Below are 19,836 nucleotides of genomic sequence, written 5' to 3' on the forward strand. Positions count from 1 at the left end.
CTGCTATTTGAACTCACAGCTGAGAGTGAAGAACAAAGGGAAAAGAAATGCCGATGTCCCATTTTTCTTTAGAAAAGCCATGTCAAGTGGAACAGTTAGATCGTATCTTGCTCTCTGGAGTATATAACGTACGCAAAGGAAAAACCCAGTTGCACAAGTGGGCAGAGCGCTTGGTAATCCTCTGTGGTACGTGCCTCATTGTGTCCTCTGTGAAAGATAGCCACGCTGGGAAGATGCACATCTTGCCTCTGGTTGGAGGGAAGGTAAGGCTTTTTTGTTTCGTTTCCTGTGGCTTAGAAAGGAAGATACTGTAATGATGGGTATTACCCACAAGAAGTTAATCTAGGCTTTTGTTACAAATTACTCTGTGAACATGTACAGAGAGTTTTACAACCTCTTTCTATATGCTTTGCTTAGGTGGTAGTGTTAAGGCTAATCAAAGGAATAGGCATTAGTTCTGCTTTCATGTTAGTAGCCAGTGTTGTGAATGGGCATTCTAGAAATGATTACTTCTTGGATCTACTTCAGCAGAAAGATATTAAGATGTATTTACCTCTGTGTTTCTATCCAGTAACTACAGCAGTATTTTCAGCAAAATGCAGTCTTACCAGTAGTTGGTAGTACCTCCCACTACACCTCAGATCCACTGTAACTGTTGGAGTTCATGCAGACTGTTGTGGTTTTGATTCTCCCTGTGCAGGTTGAAGAGATGAAGCGCCGGCAGTACACACTGGCTTTCACATCTGCTGGAGCACAGGCTCAAACGTACCACGTTTCCTTTGAGACACTGGCAGAGTACCAGCGGTGGCACCGGCAGGCGTCCACGGTGAGGCCCTGCTGAGATCCAGATGGTGGGTGTGGGGGCAGGAGGGGTTTGAGGTGCAGGCAGAGATGAAGCTGGGATGCCTGTAAGCGTTCCCAACACTTTCCAGCTTTCTTCATTTCTTATGTGCTTAGGACTACAGAGATTTTCCTTTAGTCTTATTTTTTCTCTCTGCCTGTGCAACAGTGTTGAGTGGTAGTTCTGCATTGTTTTCACCCTTGCTGTGCCTATTAAGAGCAGCTAATCACAAGTCACTAGAGCAAACCCTAGGGACTGGTTGCCTTTACAGCCATAGAAACTTCTAAATTGCACCTGTTGCTCTACTTGCATCTGCTTGAACTGTGGCCTGACTGGCATGGTGCTACCCCGATAGGCTTGAGTTAACAGAGATCGTAGGTCAGAGGAAAGTGTACTTTGTTCAGAGCTGCATCCTCACTCCATATTGAAGTACAATTAGATGGTGATAGCTTAATGCTGAGCCACACTTCGACCTCATATACATATATATATATATATATATATATAAAAAAAAAACACATTATGAAATACAGCATGAGTTCAAGATAAAGCAGGTTGTAAAATCTGGAATGAAGCACTGCAGACCTTGAAACAAAGTATATTTAATGAAAGGAGATCTGATATTTGCAAAGACTTCACGATGTGTTGCAAAATCATCATTTATGAAGCCTTTTCATCATAACAGGTTATGGTTCCAAGATTATAGCCTGAATAAGGTAATGAAAGTAGGAAGAAGTCATTAGGCCAGGCAGAGATTCTGTAAACCTTAAAGGACTGAACTGAAAGTTGACTGCTTCTTGTTGCTGTTTGGATCTTTGGAGTGCACTTGGAGGTTATGCTTTCTCAGCAGAGTTTCCTCAGACAAAGACAGGGTTTTCTCCCATCTGTGTGGCCCTCTTGCAGTCTAGTTTTTAGGCAGTTCCTGTTGCGTGTGCTGAGCAGGGCTTTCTGTGTGTATGTGTCCTAGTTGGTATCCAGGTAAGTGTCCTTTTCAGGGGGCTTTCAGAAACAAAAGTATCAAATGGCATAAACTCATACTCTGTGGATTCAGTGTCCTGCGTGGACTCTACCTTGCAGGTACAAGGGGTTCTCTCATGTTCTTGCAGATTGTTTACTCCCGGCAGTTCTTGGCCTTACATTGGACGTACAGAGAAAATTGTTGCCCAGTTGCAGCTTTTCCTCTTCCTTTTCAGGTTGTGTCTATGCGACTTAGCATGGTTGATCTATCATGCTACAGCCTTGAGGAAGTACCTGAGCACCTCTTCTACAGTCAAGACATCATCTACCTCAACCTACGACACAATTTTATGAGATCAAGTGGAGCAGGGAGTCTTGACGCTCTTTGCAGGTCTGCAAAGAATTCTTTTTCTTCTACATTTGAAGTTCTTAACATGTGCATCCAGGGATGGAGAAGAGGGGGAGTGTATTGCCCATTTTCGTGGGGATGGGAAAAAGATTGATCTTCAGGAAGCTGTAAGAAATGAGGGGCCCAGGAAGCAGAACTGAGTAGTGCAGGCAGCCATAAGCTTCCAACAATTGACAGTATTCACATTCATAAACTCCCTTCCAGAAACCTTTTGTGCTAAGTTTGATCTGAGGTGAGCCTTGTGGAGTGATACGCCGTTTGTGTTGACAAGATGCAATAGTAATATAAGGTTGCTGGCTAAAGAACATTTTGGGGTATAAAATGAAAGGTGAGGGAAAGCATTATGCTGCTGTTGTGGGTGTTTGTAAGGAGAAGTGCAGATCTGGAAAAGCCTATTTTGGTAAGTTTTTAATGTACATTTAGAGTTAGTAGAGTAGTGAGACTTCCGCTTTGTTTTGGGAAATAGTAATGATCGCTTTTAAGAGAGTAGCAGTTGTGTGATGGCATGGGATCATAATACAGTCATCTTAGGTAAGTGAAGGAGTCTTACAGAAATATTTTAAAATCAATTCCTGAAAACCGTAAAAATCTAGGGGAAGATTAGTCTTGGTATCTGCACTAGCCATACCAAAAAGAATTCAAGGAACCACTCTCTGACTTCTAAAAGCTGTTAAGAAAACTGTGGTAATATTGTCAAATGGCTCTGTGTTTGGAACACATTATGCCTTAAGAAAAATGTATTTGGAGAAACTTTGCAAAACTACATTTTTTGTTTTGTTCTGGTTTTGTTTATCTCTAGGGATATATTACCAGGTTATTTCACTTTTCTTCCTACAGAGTAATGAGATGCCTAAGTATCCATGATGATATACAGGGGGGGAAATTGCTCACCTGTGCAAATTCTTTCATTGAGAGTCATTGGTTTTGTTTCAATTCCGAACTTGTTTAAATGTTTTCTAACTTCTGAATTGTAATAGATTCTGTTATTGGAAAAGCTGCTTAAAATAATTCAAGATTTTGCTTTCTGCTTCACACACATTATATGATTTTGAAAACTGTTATCAGAGCTTCATTTTCTAAAATGCGGTGTCCTTGGTTCACAGGATCAGCAAAGGGGCTTGAATTTTCTTTTGACCTTGCATGTAGTCAACAAGAGATCTGACATGTCAGAAACTCGACTCTTTTCCTGGCAGTATGTCTGATGAAGCCGAAATCCTCAAACAAACAAAAGCCATAAAAGAAGCCCTCACTTCACACAGTCTTGAATAAACAGGTAGCATTAGGTAGCCCACATAAGGCTGCTCATTGCCTTTTTTGCTTTCTGAGGTTTTTAGGATGTTTATCAGGTCACAGCCCCAAATGAAGAAACTTGCTTCTTTCCAGTAGGTCTTATCAGTGACCAGATAAGTGTCAGAGACTGACAATTCCAAACAGCAGAATTCTTTGCAGTGGTCAGGTCTTTTCCCCTGAGGAAATGTTGACATTCTAGGAGTCTAATTAGCTATAACTGTAATAATGGAAAAGAATAATTAACTAAAAGGGAGTTGTTAAGCAAAGAAAATTAAATAAGCCCACCCATTTTCTTACATCTTCTCGCTTATTTTCTATGTAAGGTACTGCCTTTCAGCTATCTCCCTTTACTGGAAAGCATTATCCAGCTTGATCTTCAGTGATAAATGTGTGTGTACACACGTTATATATAGTGCGTGCCTGTTATCACCATTCTAGCTAATTGATACAGGGTTGCACTGGGATGCTTTGGCAGCAGAGCAGGATGTTGTATTAAACTGGGAATGTTTCAGGCCAGCACCAGTTTGGGCTGATGAACAGAGGGGTGGGCATCCCACTGATTATTTGTGGCTGGGTTTCCACACCTCTTTGCATAATCTCAGTATGCCCTGTGAGAGTGCAGGCCAAAATTTGAGCCATAACTATTTCAGGATACTTATTCCCTCTAACATGTGGTTCATGTATAGAGCTTGAATGAGAGTTGGATTTGCATTCCATTCCTACATCCCTCCTGCTTGAGAGTATCAGGGCAAAGGAGAAAGAACAGAATGGGAACTCAGAAGGCATTTGAGTATTGTCCTCCCCACTGAATATGACAGTCTGCTCAAGGAGTCTCAGAAGAAGTTGTGTCAATGTACCATCTTCCCTCCAGCTTTTGGAAACTTTAATGCTCCCTCTGTGTTTGCTTTGATATTGTTCCAGAGGGATGAATTTTAAATATTGGATATGCTGTTTTATTTAATGCCATGCCTCCTGGGGCAGCTTCTCACCACACACTGCTAATCACAGAGAAAGAGTTGCTTAGTGTTAAGGACAGATGCCATACGAAATGCCATTGTAGAACACCAGAAAAAGCAGTTTCATTAACATGTTTTCTTATATTAAAACCTGAGAACTGTGATTTGTCCTAAGTCTCTTAAAGTTGAACCAGTTAATGAGAAAGCTCAGATCTGGAGGTATGCCCTCATTGTTTCCTCCCTTTCCATTACTGAAAGTGAAGTTCTATGTGCAGGCTTCTGATTTTTTTGTATCGTTAAATCTGTGTTAAATCTACAACGTGTTCCTTTTAGGAAGGCTGTTACCAATACAGCATCTTTCACTTGCATTACAGGAGAGTGTGTCTGTGGCCACAGCAAATATAAAATGCCTGGCCCTTATTTAAATGATTTCTCACAGCAAACAACCTGTGTTAAAGTTTCAGATATGCTTGTTCTTTTTAAAAACACCACCACTACCACCACCCTCAAACATTATAAAGCAAAACAGAGAAATATAATGCATCGTTCCCACACAAATTGTTCCAAGTATTTTGAATCTGAAAAAGGAGTCCCTATAAAGAATTTCTTTCAAATTTCAGAGATTTCAAAACCTTTCAGTCTTGTGCTTTAAGACATCTGCAGCTATGAGTAATATTCTCCCTCAAGCTAATTAACCTTATACTTACCACTGCCTAACAAAAAGTATGGCAGTTAGAGCAGATCGATGAACTGCATGTTTCCAAGAAGTACTTCTCTGGTAGATTCATAGTTGTGTCATAAAAGTATTATGATAATTTTCCCACTAATTAATTTCTCATGGTTCCAGTTTGGGATGATGTTGTTACCTGGGGAAGAACACTTTTGTTTCCTGTAGGAAGAGAACTCTGTGAGAAGAAACTTTTGCATATTACCCCAGCCCATGCTCTATTTCTTCCCTCTGTTTGGACCTAGCACAGTGATAGAAGGAGCTGGAACAGGCAACCATCTGTTAAAGACAAGTGGGACTGTAGTGACTTGAGGGGGTTGTGACAGTACTTGTGTGGCACTCATGCAAGTAAATGGCACTTTAGATGTGGGATCTCATCCAAAGACCTATGGATGCAGGTCTTGGGGCTTCACAGTGTGAAGTCAGCACTTTCCTAGTTTTCTCTTGTAGGACTCCACTAGGCTTTCTGTTGTGCATAGCTTGAAAAACATATTCCCCTCTTCTGTTCTATTCTCTGAACAGTTCCAGTTAATGTTTTCAGCTATTGTTTTCCCAAGCTGCACAACTGTAGTTTGTTAAATAATTCTTTGAAGGTACATTTTCTGAACTGAATGTTTTCAGTCTCCTTAATCTTAGTAACAGTCACTAGGAGGAAGCCTGTCAGGAGTCAGGGTTCAGAAGGTTCTTTGCCTCCCTTACACAAACACACCCCACACCCCCCGTGTTTTTTTCCTTCACAATAAGACCATGATAGCATTATCCCTGAGGTACAAATACCATGACTTAAAATCAGATTTGTGCAGAAACTCCTATAGTGAGTTAGCTGACTGTATCACCAGTGTATAACTTCATTACTCGTTTTGTATAGTTTGCTTTCAGACCATGGAGGTTGTGCATTAATTAGTATTCTTGCCAATAGGTTTTCTCAGTTGAAGAGCCTGAACCTGTCTCATAATAGATTGGGAGAGTTTCCTGTGTCACTGTGTGAGATCTCTACTCTGACAGAGCTTAATATTTCCTGTAATGGACTTCATTCCTTGCCAAGCCAGATTGGCAAACTGTTGAAGTAAGTATATTCTGTGTATCTGTAGTCATAAACATCCTTTGTTGTTTGGCTGAGCACAGCTGAGGTGAGGGTACTGCTTAGGAAAGTGTGAGTGCTGGGGCAGCTTTTTCTGTCCATGAAGACTGAGTGAGGGTTTTGACTCCAGCAGAAGTCAAGAACCCAGATGTCCAATAAGGTTTGGTTTTCCTTGAAAATGAAGATACCGCAGTGTTTTTATACAGTTGCCACTTAAAGTCACTGCTATGTGGCAAGTTAGCATTCATCATTTGTGACTTCCTGCCTATTCTACTACCTATGTAAAATATATTAGTGTAAATCAGTTTTCTAACAGAGATAATGGATTTTGCCTATTTTGGAGTGGCTGAGGAAGACACTTAACAGTCAGTTACAATGCCTTGAATCACAGGTGCCACCTTGCTGCAGTGGAGTGAATGTAAAGGCTGGGTTTTTTGTGGGGTTTTGTTTGTGTTTGTTTTTTTTTACTTTGGAGTGACTTGTATGATTTCTTGTGGGTTTACGTCCAATTTTTATGTAAATCTGAAAGCATCTTTTTCTGTTTGCATCTGCTGCTATCTTGCATTCCCTTGCCTGTTGTCTTCTCATTTTCTTCCTATATTGTCTTGTAATTTTTTTTTTTAACTAGTATTATGATGGTACCCTATCAATTAAACATAAATAGTATGTTTCCATAAAAACAGTTAGGAGTTTCTGAAGACCATGCTGTCAGGGCATTTCCACAACTGCAGATGGGTACAGTGGAACATCTGTGGAGACCAGTGGGGCTTTGTGGAACTAGGGAAGAATACACATGGCTCTCATCTTCAGAGGCCTAGCCTGTGGAGCTTATTTATATGAGCAAGAGCATGCTGGTTAAATTGTTGCAGTATTCAAAAGTGTCACACACAAAAAGGATTGCAGATTTCCTGACTGTATGCAAGTTTCAAGTATAAGGGTATCTCATAAGACCAGAGACACTCAGGTTCAATTCCTTAATCACTACTATGAAAACATTACAGCTGCCCATGTGGAAAAGATGAAGAAACACGATCCAGGTGAAAAATTGTCTGAAGACAATTGTATTGCTTCTCAAATAAGTTAATGTGCCTTTTTCTGCAGCTGCAGAAATGTGTAACTTTCTGAATTTCTGTTTCTTACTTGCATCTAAGGTTTTCAGTGCTGATGCAGTTTCTGTTACACTTTTAATTTATTATGTAAAATTTTTCTGTGGTAACTTCTTGCAGAGGTCTAGTGACTTTTGTCAGCACTAGTACATTTTGATGGCTTTCTATAGAATTGGTTCAGGTTTGTGTTAGAGGGTTTTAACATGGAAATACTTGAGCAATTCCCTCTGAAAATTTTGTCTTAAAGTGTTACTGGAATAAAAACATTCTCCATTTTCCCCAGTAGTTACTCAGAATGCGTAAAAGCTTAAGCTTAGGTAAATTTAAATGCAAGACTGTTACTGCATTTGTTTAGATAAATACTGATATAGATGAGGCCTTCAGTGACATGGTTTAATGGTGACCTTGGCAGTGCTGGGGAACAGTTGGACTTGATGATCTTAAAGTTCTTTTCCAACCTAGCTAGTCCTATGATACTGAGCTGTTAATTCCTTGTGGCCTGCTCTGCCCCAGCTTCTATCTTTACAAAAGGAGTGTCTGCAGCTACACCGGATATAAACAAGTCATTTCCAGAGCAATCTTTTAGCCATCTGCAAGCTGTGAGGGAAGAGCTGTGTGCTGGCTTTATGGTTTTCAGAGGTTTACAACTTAGTTATGTGTTCAGTCATCTTTTATGACTCCTTGAGCCTTTATTTGTAAGATCTTTTTATGGCCCCAGGTTGCATTTCTGCCATCGCTAAGCAGTGTTCAGAAAGTTCTTTGTTGGAACATAATCACAATGAGGGAGTTATGTTTTGTGGGTCTGAGTCTCAAAAGCCATGTAAACTTTAAAACAATTAATCTTGCAACAGAGAGCTACACTCTTCATTTCTGAGGATGTGAAAGGACAACTAGAATGTAAAAACCTGTTACCAGTATGTTCGTGGGACAGTAATTGTGATTAAGCTGTGCCATTTGTAGAAAATCAAGTGATTAAGTAAATTAGCTCTCATTTACAATGTGAGTACTGATTTCTGTTTTAGTTAGGTTAACTTGGAAGTTTACTTCCAGAATAATTTAGGAACTGTTTGGTATTGCATACATGCAGTTCCAAGCCTATTACATGCATGATAAAAGTACTCCAGTAACTTCTTGTGTATAAGAATAAAATTAGCTCGTAGGTACTTTTAAAAATAGCTACATTAACATCAGCAATATGGAAAAAAGTCACTGAAAATGCTAAATGTGATGTTTGCTTCTCTTTGCTGAATTATTTTCTTTCTCTTTTTCACTGCTGCAGTCTCCAGACCTTATGGCTTGATGGGAATTTCCTCACATCCTTACCAGAAGAAATGGGAAGTCTGCAACAGCTCAGCTGTCTTGGGCTTTCCTTCAATAATTTCTGTGAACTTCCAGCAATCTGTGAGAAGCTCATCCTCGTAGACAAACTGGCCCTGGCAGGGAACATGTTAGAGACCCTGGACCTGGCAGTGCTGAGCCGTATGAGTCACATCAAAAGTGTGGACCTGAGGTAAGGGGTTGAAACCTGCATATGGTTATAAAACAGATTGCCACTTTCCTTTTATAGCAGAGGAGCTGTGTAACTTCTAGAGCGTTTTGTAATAAACTATGTGTAGGGTTTTTTCTCTTACTGATTCTTCAGCTTTTAGGGAGTTCTGTTTCTAAGGGTGTGCAGAGTTCACTTAGAGGAGCCAGGTTAACTGATCAATGCCTGAAGCCACTGAATGCAGTTCCTAAGTGCTGGAATTAATTTTGTTTCCTCTTTTGATAATGCTGTTACTATGAGCTGCTGTAGTTCTTTGATCTCTCTGACCCTGTTTTGCCTTCCCCCAGCCCTGAGATTGAGATTCAGATTATTCAGGCTGCCAACTGCAGAGCTCTCAGAAAGGGACAAAGAACTTTGTGGTGAGGCAGTCTATTACGTAGTTTCTGCGTTAGCTCCCTGTGTCAGTGCAAAGGAGCTGTCTCTTGGCTTGGGCTCTCATTTCTAGACTGGTCTTCAGAATCTCTTAAGCACTGGGGAATAAGTAAAATGGTTTCACATAGCAGTTCAGACAAAGGAAGCGTTTTTCTTTGTATTCACTGCCTGGAATCTGTCATTGCTCCTCACACATTTGTCTGTGCTTAACTTTGGCGTTAGCCTTCACCTAACCCTTTCCTCTCCTGTCTTCTCTCTTCTTACTGACATCCAGTTTCTTGTTTTCTGACTTTATAACTCTTATCTCTGAGTGTTTAGGCTGAACAGCCTGAAGAGAGCAGCAGCTGACACTCTGGAGGTGAACAAATCTGTGACTTACATGGATTTACGAGACAATGAGATGACAGATCTGGACCTGAGCTCCTTGGGCAGCCTGGAGCAGCTGCACTGTGAGCGGAATAAGCTGAAAGAGTTGACACTGAGTGGCTTCTCCCTTCGGACCCTCTATGCCAGCAGCAACTGTATGTCTTTCTGCCTTCTTCACTTACTTTCCTCCTTCCAAGCCCTGAGAGAAAAAGTAAACAGCCGTTTGCCCTTGTTGCAGTTTAAGCCCAGCTGGTAACTCAGAACTACACAGCCACTCACTCGCTCCCTCCCTCCCTTCTTCTCCCCGCCCTGATCCCAGAGAGATGGGGAAGAGAATGGAAAGAATGCAACTCCCAGGGGTTTAGATAAGACCAGTCCAGTAACTAAGGTATAACACAAATCACTGCTGCTACCACCAATAATGATAATGATAAGGGGAATAACAAGGGGAGAGAAAGAAAACATAAAGGGGAAAAGGGAAACAAACACAACTGATGCACAATACAATTGCTCACCGCCTGCCAGCCGCTACCCAGCCTGACCTGAGCAGCTATTTGCTGCCCCCAGTTTCTATACTGGGCATGACGTGCTGTGGTATGAAATACCCCTTTGGTTAGTTTGGTCAGGTGTTCTGTCTCTGCTTCTTCCCATCTTCTTGTGCCCCTCATCCCTGGCAGAGCATGAGACTGAAAAGTCCTTGATTGAAGTAAACGTTAATTGGCAACTAAAACATCGGTGTTATAAGCATTGTACCCAGACTGAAGTTGAAAACACAGCACTAAGCTACTAAGAAGGATTAAAGTGACTGTTACTGCTGAACCCAGGACAGGCCTCTACCCACAAACAGAATACTTACACTGATGTTACAGTAGTGAAACCATGTGTGATGGATCTTGTGAGGTCAGCTCCTAGGGATCACATATGTCTGTATGTGTGCAGACTGTGTAATGGAGGAGGTTGTGGTGTTGAGTTACTGTCCAGGGAATTCCTTTTGCCTGTGAGATGTGTTTGTGAATCCACAAATAATAAAAAAAAATACAGTTCTCCCTTGTTCTGGTGCCCCATGTGGCAGATGGAGAAATGGAAAAGGAGCAGCTCTTGTGCCGTATGGCAGATTGTACTAAGTGTGAACTCTGTCTTGGGAAGGATGAGTAGAGACCTTGAGTGTGCATTAAGTAAGACTGACTCTCACTTGCTAACTAGTCTGCTGCTTTTCTATGCTGCTTTCCCTGTGAAGCTCTGCAATCATAATTATTTGCTTTATTTCATCAGGTTTGACTGCTGTCAATATTTATCGAGTTCCTGGTCAACTGACTTGTCTAGAACTCTCTCAGTAAGTGACTGTACACCACAGAATATAAAGTATCTGGACACCTTTGCTGTTTTCTGGAGAAACTTTCTGGAGCTTTTAATCTTTTGAAAGAGTTGAGAGTAATTAAGGGAAGGCAGTCCATCTTCACTGGAAAGCCCAGCACTAAAGAATGATGACCCAGCCCAGAAGCCCTTCTGAACCTAGTCTAGGTGACTGGCTATACTTCAGCCACAGGCTGTAATCAGCACAGAAAGCCAAACAGGGACCATTGAACAGCTTACTGGGCTGAATGGTGGGAGTCTGTGGAGCAGACATTTAGAGTAGCTGCCAGTGATCTCTGCTTTTGGCTTCACTGCCGATGGTTGCCCTTGGAGCAGCACTGTGAGACCTGATCACCTTTTGCTTTGGTTTTAGGTTGAAGCACAATAGAAGGATGACATAGGGTGGCCTGTTCTCCTGATGTCAGTGCTGTAAACCAAAAGCCTGATCGTTAGGGCCTTGCGTGAGGACTTTCTAGCAATCATGCACCAGCTTGGTGTTACACAACTAGCCGTGAAATAAATTCCACGTGACTAGCTCAAATACTGTTGTTCATTTTCTGCCTATTGTTTTTGGTTTGGCTGTCACTCATGTCATACAGTATTCAAACAGGGTATATTCCATATGCAGTGCTGATGTCTAGCTTTTCCCCCTTGCTTTTCTCAGCAATCAACTTCAGTGTGTCCCAGACTGGGCCTGTGAAGCAAAGAATCTGGAAGTTTTGGATGTGAGCCACAACCTCCTTGTGGAGCTTCCACTGAGGTCAGCAAACCTTATACAGAGCTGAGCTTTCTTCTATGGTGAGCTGACTGGGGAGAGAGAAATAGTGCACTTCCATTTGCTTTATTCCTTGTTGTGCAGAGATATCATTTAATTGCTTTCTCTGTGCAGCATCAAAATAGTCTGTATTCAAATGTTGGAAAGAACTGACTTCCACATCAGCTTCATGAATAATAGGGGTCAGGTGACTTCATCTTGTGCTTCTGGCTTCTACTGCAGCTGTTTGCACCTAAAGTAGAACATGCTGCTGTGATTTTTTTTGTTGTTGTTGTTACCATAGTGTTTATGAACATAGGTCATAGGTGAGACCCTGATAAGTCTTGCATTGCCCCACAGAGATTCCATCTGTTAACCTGTCACAGGGAGATAGCAGAGGTATGGTACATCTGATCTCAGAGGTAGCTTATAAAACACATCATAAGCCAACTCCTTTCTTCTTGTTTCCCTTTCAGTTTCTGCAGAAATGCAGCAAAAAGAGGAGCCAAGAACTGAGGTAGTTTTGCAGATGTTTTGAATGACTTCTCCAGGGTACGAGGGATACCACGGGAAGGAGCAAAACACAAATGTTCTTAGTCTAACAAATGTGTTTGGTGGGTGTGATTGTAATGAATAAGGCACAGTTTCTAGAGTAAGCTATACTGAAATAGAGTGCAAGGATGAATTCCAGTGAAGAAATGCAGAGAGCAGGTTGAAGCAGTTAAAGCATCAGGTGTAGAAAATCATCTCAACAGTAACATTCTAATGGTTGTCAGAGAGAAGACTATATACATTAAAAGCAAGTAAAGGATGTAACAAGGATGCAGTAATGACAATTTAGAAAATAATTTTAGCCATACCAGTGGATGAAAAGGACCAAACTTTAAGTATGTTATGTTAAACCTGCAGAATTCAGATGCAGAAATACATATTCTAACAAGATATTTATGCCTCTTTAAAGATTTGTAAGTGCTGGAATTAACTGCATCCAGTGTGGATCTCTTCCAGTATATGTTTGTCATTAACACTGTATGTCTTGTGTACAGTTAGAATTTAGCCAGCACTGACTTTCAGCTAGTTATCAGGTTAATCCATCAGACTAAAGCTTTAAGGAGCCTCACATAGGGGGATATCATTCACTGTGAAGTTGTCTGGTACAACTATTTTTTGAGGCAACTAAGTGTAAAAAGTGTGACAGTTTTGGGTGGAGATGCCCATCCAGCTCTGTGTGAATCAGCTTGAATGAGGAAACTGGTGTATCTGCATTTGAATGGTTTTTGATTTGGTTCTTTTTTCCTCGCCAGTGTAATGAGCTTTGAGAAGCTACAGTTTACAGAAAGAAATAATTGATCTGCATGGAGTAGTGCACTAATGAAGCTTTAACATTCAATCTGTGAAGCTGTTCTGTTCAGGGTGCTCAGAATGTAATCCCAAATTACCACCTCATGCAAATGGGCAGGTTCTGGGCAATGCCCAGGTGTGTTCAGATATCCTTTCTCGGAATTCCTGCAAACAAATCTCTGAAGTTCATGGGGATAGAGGCCTTTTCCTTCAATAAGAACTGCAGCTCTGGAAAATGTGACAACAGCCGCAGAAGTAACACAGGAATGCTAAGCAGCTGCTTAAAGTTCTGAATTTAAATTGGCACAGGGGAAGCGCTTCTTTCTGCCTACAAGTGAGAACAGGCATTTAAACCCATGCTTGTGACTTCCCTTCTTCTGTTTGCCTGAGAGAATGCTCACAGTCATATCACACGTTAGTAATCTGCAGTAGCATAGAGGAAAATGTACATACACTTGCAGGCATTCAGAGTGATGTGAGGCAACTTCTACCATGTGTGTTCTTACGCTTGTCATTGTTTACATTTTATGAATCAGTCTCTTCTAATTTTTTTCTGCTGTACAATCAAATTATAACATATTAAATACTACTTTTCCCACTCTGGATGTGCAAATGAGTAAACCGGGCTGACAGAAAAAACCTGTGTCTTTCTAGGATCCTCAGCAGCTTGAGCCTTCGGAAGTTGATGGTGGGACACAATCGTCTGCAGAGCCTTCCGCCTCTTGCGGAACACATTCCACTGGAGGTGCTGGACATTCAGCACAACCTGTTGACTAAACTCCCAGAGACGCTCTTTGTCAAGGCTCTGAAGTGAGTGGCTGTAGCAAGTATCTTTTGTCTGCATTGACCTTTGGTACTATAAAGGCTGATAGTGGCATCTGTGTGTCTGTCCTTGCAAGGTGCCATTTACATAAGAGATAATGAGGCATGTGCTTTAAGAGGTCGTAATTCAGGTGCCATAAGGGAAGTCATCAAGCTGATTCGAGGGAATCAGTCCATGTTATAGTTTAATTGCAGGTTTAATTAGGCTTGCCAAACCCAACAGTGAACTGAAAAATGAACTTCAGTTGCAACTGTTTCTAAGATACTGGCTGAAGAACTCTGTCTTTAAAACTAGTGTGTAAATGCGGGTGCAAAGGAAAAAAGCCATATGGATTTTCAGATGTTTCAGCAGAAAATACATCGGGTCGTTGGAGAACAGCAAGAGACACCCTTACAAATGAACAACTTTTCATAAGTGTCTATTCAGTCATGAGTCAACCCTTGTTTTAAAGACTAAGAGTTCATGTAGTCTGCTTTCACCAGTATTACCCACCCCCTCCAATGATTCTTCAGTATGCACTTTTACTGTAAAATGCTGTGTGCATCTGCAGTGCTATGTAGCTACTAAGTCATTAGTGGACTCGTAGATCTTAATTTAAGTAGGGATGTTACAGTGTGTTTTCTGGCCTCCTGTCTAACGTTGTTGCTCTGTCCACACTGGCATTTGTATAACACCTTTTCCTGCCATAAATGGAGTGGTTTATATGATGTGAAGTCTGATTTTTGCCCTTGCTATGGTTAGCCTCAGGTACCTGAATGCATCTGCAAACAGCCTGGAGTCCTTGCCTTCTGCATGTACAGGGGAGGAGAGTCTAAGCATGCTGCAGCTGCTTTATTTGACCAATAATAACCTCACAGATCAGTGCATCCCTGTCTTGGTGGGACACCCGAGCCTACGGATCCTACATCTGGCAAACAACCACCTACAGACTTTCCCTGCAAGGTAGGTGAGGCTGGTGGGTGAGATAGTGCTCAGCAGGAGATGTTGCCTGTGTTCCTGCAATTGTGTGTGAATTGGGGTCAAAACACGATGCTCTTCCTGTGTCTTGATGACAGAGGCTGCCATTCCTACACACACCTAAACTGAGGAATAGCATGTTAAGGGGAATTAGCACAGGATTATGTTGGCTGCAGTGGTTCCTGTCCCAGGAGAGGTGAGGTTGTTCATTCTGGAGAAGCGGCAGCTTCAGGAAGACCTTTCTGGGACCTTTCAGTATATAAAAGGGGCTCATGAGAAAGGCACAGAGAGACTTTTTAACCAAGGCCTGTAGTGACAGTACAAGGGGCAACACTTCTAAACTGAAGGAGGGTAGATTTAGATCGAACATAAGAAAGAAATGTTTTACAGTGAGGGTGCTGAGGCGCTGGCACAGGGTGCCCAGAGAAGCTGTGGCTGCCCCATCCCTGGCAGTGTTCAAGGCCAGGTTGGACACAGGGGCTTGGAGCAAGCTGCTCTAGTGGAAGGGGTCCCTGCCTGTGGCAGGGGTTGGAGCTGGATGAGCTTTAAGCTCCCTTCCAACCCAAACTAGGCTGGGATTCTATGATTTTCCAAGTGTAGTTTAAGAGAATTTCACCTGCCTATGCGTAATGATAAATACATTCATCACTTTCATGTAAATCTATTTAATCCTCCAAAGTACAGGCATGGCTGAGGGGCTTTTGCCAGTTTTAAAAATAAGACACTACAGTCTTCTCCTTCAGTGCTTTACAAGTCAGGGGTGAAGGGATCTGTCTGTTGTATAAATACAAGCCAGGCTTGAGGACCCTGAGCTCTTATGAGAGCATCTCTTAAAACTTTTGGTCTGTTGTCGATAAATTAGAAATGTAGCTCATAAAGGGCACTGTCTCTGGATACCTTATCTGCAGGGTTAGAAAGTGCCAAGTTCATGCCTGTAAGATGTAGTATTCTTTTGTTTCCCCTTCAGCAAACTTAGTAAGCTGGAGCACTTGGAAGAGCTGAACCTGAGTGGCAACAAGCTGAAAACAATTCCCACAACAGTGGCAAACTGCAAGCTGCTTCACACACTTATTGCACACTCTAATGAAATCAGCATCTTTCCAGAGATCCTGCATTTGCCCCATATTCAGGTATTCTGATGCAGAGGTTAAAGATGTATCAGGGGAAAGTTTGGGCTGGAGGATGAAGAGTAACTGTTAGTGGAGGAACTGGAGATTCCAGCATTCTGCTTAAACAACCCAAGAAGAAGGCACAGAATATACATTCTAGATCTGCTGATCTAGACTTGGTCAAAGATGTCTCATCTCTTGTTCATCTTTACCCTCTGTCTCTGACTCGATGTATTTCTGGTTTACTACCTGAGACAGGGAGTGTTAAATAGCTAGGCAGGTCTGTATGTATACGCCTGCTATTACCTTTAGTGTGACCTGTTCTTTCAGTACTGGAGTCCTTGCTATTGCAGGTTATAAGTATTTGCTGCTTATAAATTGTTCTTCTACTGATAGATCAGACCCATTTTCAATGACCTGTTTTGTGGGATACAATCAACAGTGGGGTTTTATGATGTTTGGAAATATCACTGGAGTAACTGATCCCATGACACAACAGAGAATATTGTGCTTTCTTTGGTACTGCAGTTTGTGGACTTGAGCTGCAATGAGTTAACTGAAATACTAATCCCTGAGGCACTGCCAGGTGCCTTGCGAGAGTTGGACCTGAGTGGAAACACTAACCTGGTGCTAGAACACAAGACACTGGATGTCTTCAGGTGAGCCATGGAGATGCTAACGCAGCAGCGACCTGCACAGGGAAGAGTAACCCTTCCCAGGAGGGGAAATTGGATAGTAAAGTGCATATCCCAGAACTTAATGTTATAACGTCCCCTGAGGCACCTGAGGTTTTCTATCTTGTAGGAAGGGAAAAGTCTGGGGCCAAGTCATCAGAGCAAGCAAACAATTTCTCAGGTGGTATGAGGTTCTCTGAGCTGTCTCTGGCAGAAGCAGACAGACATCTCCAGGAGGTCAAGACCTTAAACTCCTCTCCTTGGTGCAGTTATTTCCACAGGCTGCTGTCTATAACTCTAGATTAGACAAGGTCCTTTGGTCACAAACTGCTCAGGAGGGTCTAGGAGACAATGACTTCTGTTCTTCTCTCTCTCTGTAGTCACATTACCACGTTGAAGATTGATGCTAAGCCCTCCCTCACAGGAGACTCAGCACTCAGTTCTACCTTCTGGAGTCATGGAGTAGCTGAGATGGCAGGCCAAAGAAATAAGTGAGTATTGTGGTCTGCTGGACATTGACGCTGTCTTCTCAGTGTGCTGGGTGGAGCTTATTCTAAGTACCCAGAAAGGCCTCTTTTGCTCAAGAGCTCATCCAACCCTCTGTCTCTCCAGATCTCCTGCCAAGTCTTCATTACTCAAGCCTCCAGCATTGTCCTTTCCCTGTTTTCACACTTAACCCTGGGACCTTGCTCAGGGACTACCCTGGCAGAGATGCTTTTTCTTTTTCTTGATGCTGTGCCCACTGCCATCTCCTGAGTGTAGGCAAGGAGGGATTGGGAGTTCCAATAATAAAATGCAGCTTTACATCCCATAGGGCAGTGAATGAGGAGCAGGAGCTTTGCTGCCCTCTGAGAACAGCACTCACATCAAGGTGCCTGATGGCTGTGGTTTTTAGAACCATAGAACCTTTTGAGACATATTAACTTTGCTTGTGTGCTTTTCTAACAGGCTGTGTGTGTCATCCCTGGCTCTGGGGAGCTTTGCAGAGGGGGTGGAGGCTGTGTATGGCATGTTTGATGGAGACAAGAATGAGGAACTGCCTCGCTTGCTGCAGTGCACCATGGCTGATGTGCTCCTGGAGGAGGTACAGCAGTCAGACACCATGTTCATGTCCAACACCTTCTTGGTCTCCCACAGGTAGGACAGTGAGCAAGCTGGTCCTGGTGGGACCTACATAGGTATATCACTTAATGTCTTAAGTGGGGTGAGGCAGCTCTCCAGAATGCCTGTCACTGGAGTCTGGAGCCTTCCTACACCTTCTCCTCCAACAGGAAGCTGGGTATGGCTGGGCAGAAGCTGGGTTCCTCTGCTGTCCTTTGCTATATTCGTCATGATGTGGCTGATCCAGCCAGCAACTTTTCTCTGACGGTGGCCAATGTGGGGACTTGCCAAGCCATTCTGTGCCGAAGTGGAAAACCACTGCCTCTCTCCAAAGTCTTCAGCCTTGAACAATGCTCAGAAGAAGCCAAGAGAATTAAGGAGCAAAAAGCCATTATAACAGAGGTTGGTTTGGACCCTCTTCAGTTCAGCTTCTACCCTCCTTTAAAAGCTTCATAGTAATATATGAGCTCTGCTGCAGGGGAGAGGATGGCATGAAGATGTTCAAGTGATTTTTATGGTGCTTCCTGCTCTGCTTCTCTCACTGATTAGCTATTCAGAATGGAATTTCATAAAATACGTATTATGGCCTGAGAACTACAGGTATAGGATACCAAAGACAGCTTGGGGAGAGAAGGAGGAAAGAAAACAGGTGTGGAGCTAAAGGAGGGGAGACATGAATAGTTCAGGTTGGAAAAGATCTTTAAGTCTGTTGACCCAGCGCTGCCCAAGTCCACCACTGAATCATGTCCCCAGGCACCACATCTACATGTCTTTTAAATACCCCCAGGGATGGCAACTCTGCCACTGCCCTGGGCAGCCTGTTCCAATGCTTGGCAACCCTTCTGGGGAAGAAATTGTGCTTAGTCTCCAGTCTAAACCTCCCCTGGTGCAGCTTGAACCCATTTTCTCTTGTCCTATCACATAGTACTTGGGAGAAAAGACCAAGCCCCCCTCACTGCAACCGCCTTTCAGGTAGTTCTAGAGAGCGATGAGATTTCCCCTCAGCCTCCTTTTCTCCAGGCCAAACAACCCCAGTTCCCTTGGCTGCTCCTCAAGGCACTTGTGCCCCAGACCTTTTACCTCATGCACTAAGTACGTTGCTTTGTCATAGAAGCCACCTGATGGCACTCAAGATGATCTGCTCCATACCTTCCCTGGCACTAGGGTCAGGCTGACAGGCATGTAGTTTCTGGATCCTCCTTCCAGCCCTTCTTGTAGGTGGTGTTGTGTTTGCTAACTTCCAGTCAACTGGGGCTTCCCAGTTCCTTGGGAATAACAGGGAAGTTCCAAAGAACTGGAAAATATGTCACTGGTGGAACTGTGATAAATCAGTGCCAGTCACAGTAGTTTCATGTGCAGTGGGCCTTTTAAACAGGTTGCTTGATAAAAGTGTTTCTGGCAGGGTGTCGTGGCTGAAGCCCAGCCGGCAACCCAGAACCACACAGCCGGTCACTTACTCCCCCCACTTCCTCTGCCCGCTCCCAGAGGGATGGGCAGGAGAATGGAAAGAATGCAACTCCCATGGGTTGAGATAAGAACAGTCCAGTAACTAAGGTATAACACAAACCACTACTGCTACCACCAATCATAATAATGATAAGGGAAATAACAAGGGAAGAGAATACAACTGCTCACCACCCACCGACCAATACCCAGCCTGACTTGAGCAGTGATCTCGCCCTTGTGGGTAACTGCCCCCAGTTCATATACTGGGCATGACGTGCTGTGGTATGGAACACCTCTTTGGTCAGTTTGGGTCAGGTGTCCTGCCTCTGCTTCCTCCCGACTTCCCTTCCTCCCTGGCAGAGCATGAGACTCAAAGTTCTTGGTCAGACTAAATATTACTGAACAACAACTAAAACCATCGGTGTTATCAGCGCTGTTCCCAGGCTGAAAGTCAAAAACACAGCACTGCACCAGCTGCTAAGAGGGAGAAAAATGACTGCTACTGCTGAACCCAGGACACAGGGGTAATCTGTTCATGTGGTACAGCTCTGGAAGGTGCAATATTCCATGGAGGTCTGACTGAACGTAACTGGAATCAATGTAGTACGTTAAATGGTTTAAAAATTG

The 19,836-nt window shown here is 42.9% G+C and overlaps 1 protein-coding gene across 3 annotated transcripts in view; it reads left to right on the forward strand.

Annotated features, from left to right (window-relative positions):
- Positions 1–19,836, forward strand: part of PHLPP2 (PH domain and leucine rich repeat protein phosphatase 2) — a 35,367-nt gene that overhangs the window by 11,767 nt on the left and 3,764 nt on the right. For 2 of the 3 annotated variants that reach the window (XM_062613069.1, XM_062613067.1), the window contains exons 4-18: positions 73–263; positions 701–826; positions 2,035–2,189; positions 6,100–6,246; positions 8,647–8,877; positions 9,604–9,806; positions 10,924–10,984; positions 11,669–11,764; positions 13,754–13,909; positions 14,664–14,864; positions 15,847–16,009; positions 16,517–16,647; positions 17,043–17,153; positions 17,611–17,799; positions 17,934–18,165. In XM_062613069.1, the coding sequence (XP_062469053.1) occupies positions 73–263; positions 701–826; positions 2,035–2,189; positions 6,100–6,246; positions 8,647–8,877; positions 9,604–9,806; positions 10,924–10,984; positions 11,669–11,764; positions 13,754–13,909; positions 14,664–14,864; positions 15,847–16,009; positions 16,517–16,647; positions 17,043–17,153; positions 17,611–17,799; positions 17,934–18,165 (2,393 nt within the window). Of the gene's footprint in view, positions 1–72; positions 264–700; positions 827–2,034; positions 2,190–6,099; positions 6,247–8,646; positions 8,878–9,603; positions 9,807–10,923; positions 10,985–11,668; positions 11,765–13,753; positions 13,910–14,663; positions 14,865–15,846; positions 16,010–16,516; positions 16,648–17,042; positions 17,154–17,610; positions 17,800–17,933; positions 18,166–19,836 lie in introns of those variants that run through there. The other variant, XM_062613070.1, reaches the window with a different exon arrangement.

This window comes from Pezoporus occidentalis, unplaced genomic scaffold, assembly GCF_034315485.1.
Source record: "Pezoporus occidentalis ecotype Australia unplaced genomic scaffold, CSIRO_AGI_Poc_V1 ctg163, whole genome shotgun sequence".
Taxonomy (NCBI): domain Eukaryota; kingdom Metazoa; phylum Chordata; class Aves; order Psittaciformes; family Psittacidae; genus Pezoporus; species Pezoporus occidentalis.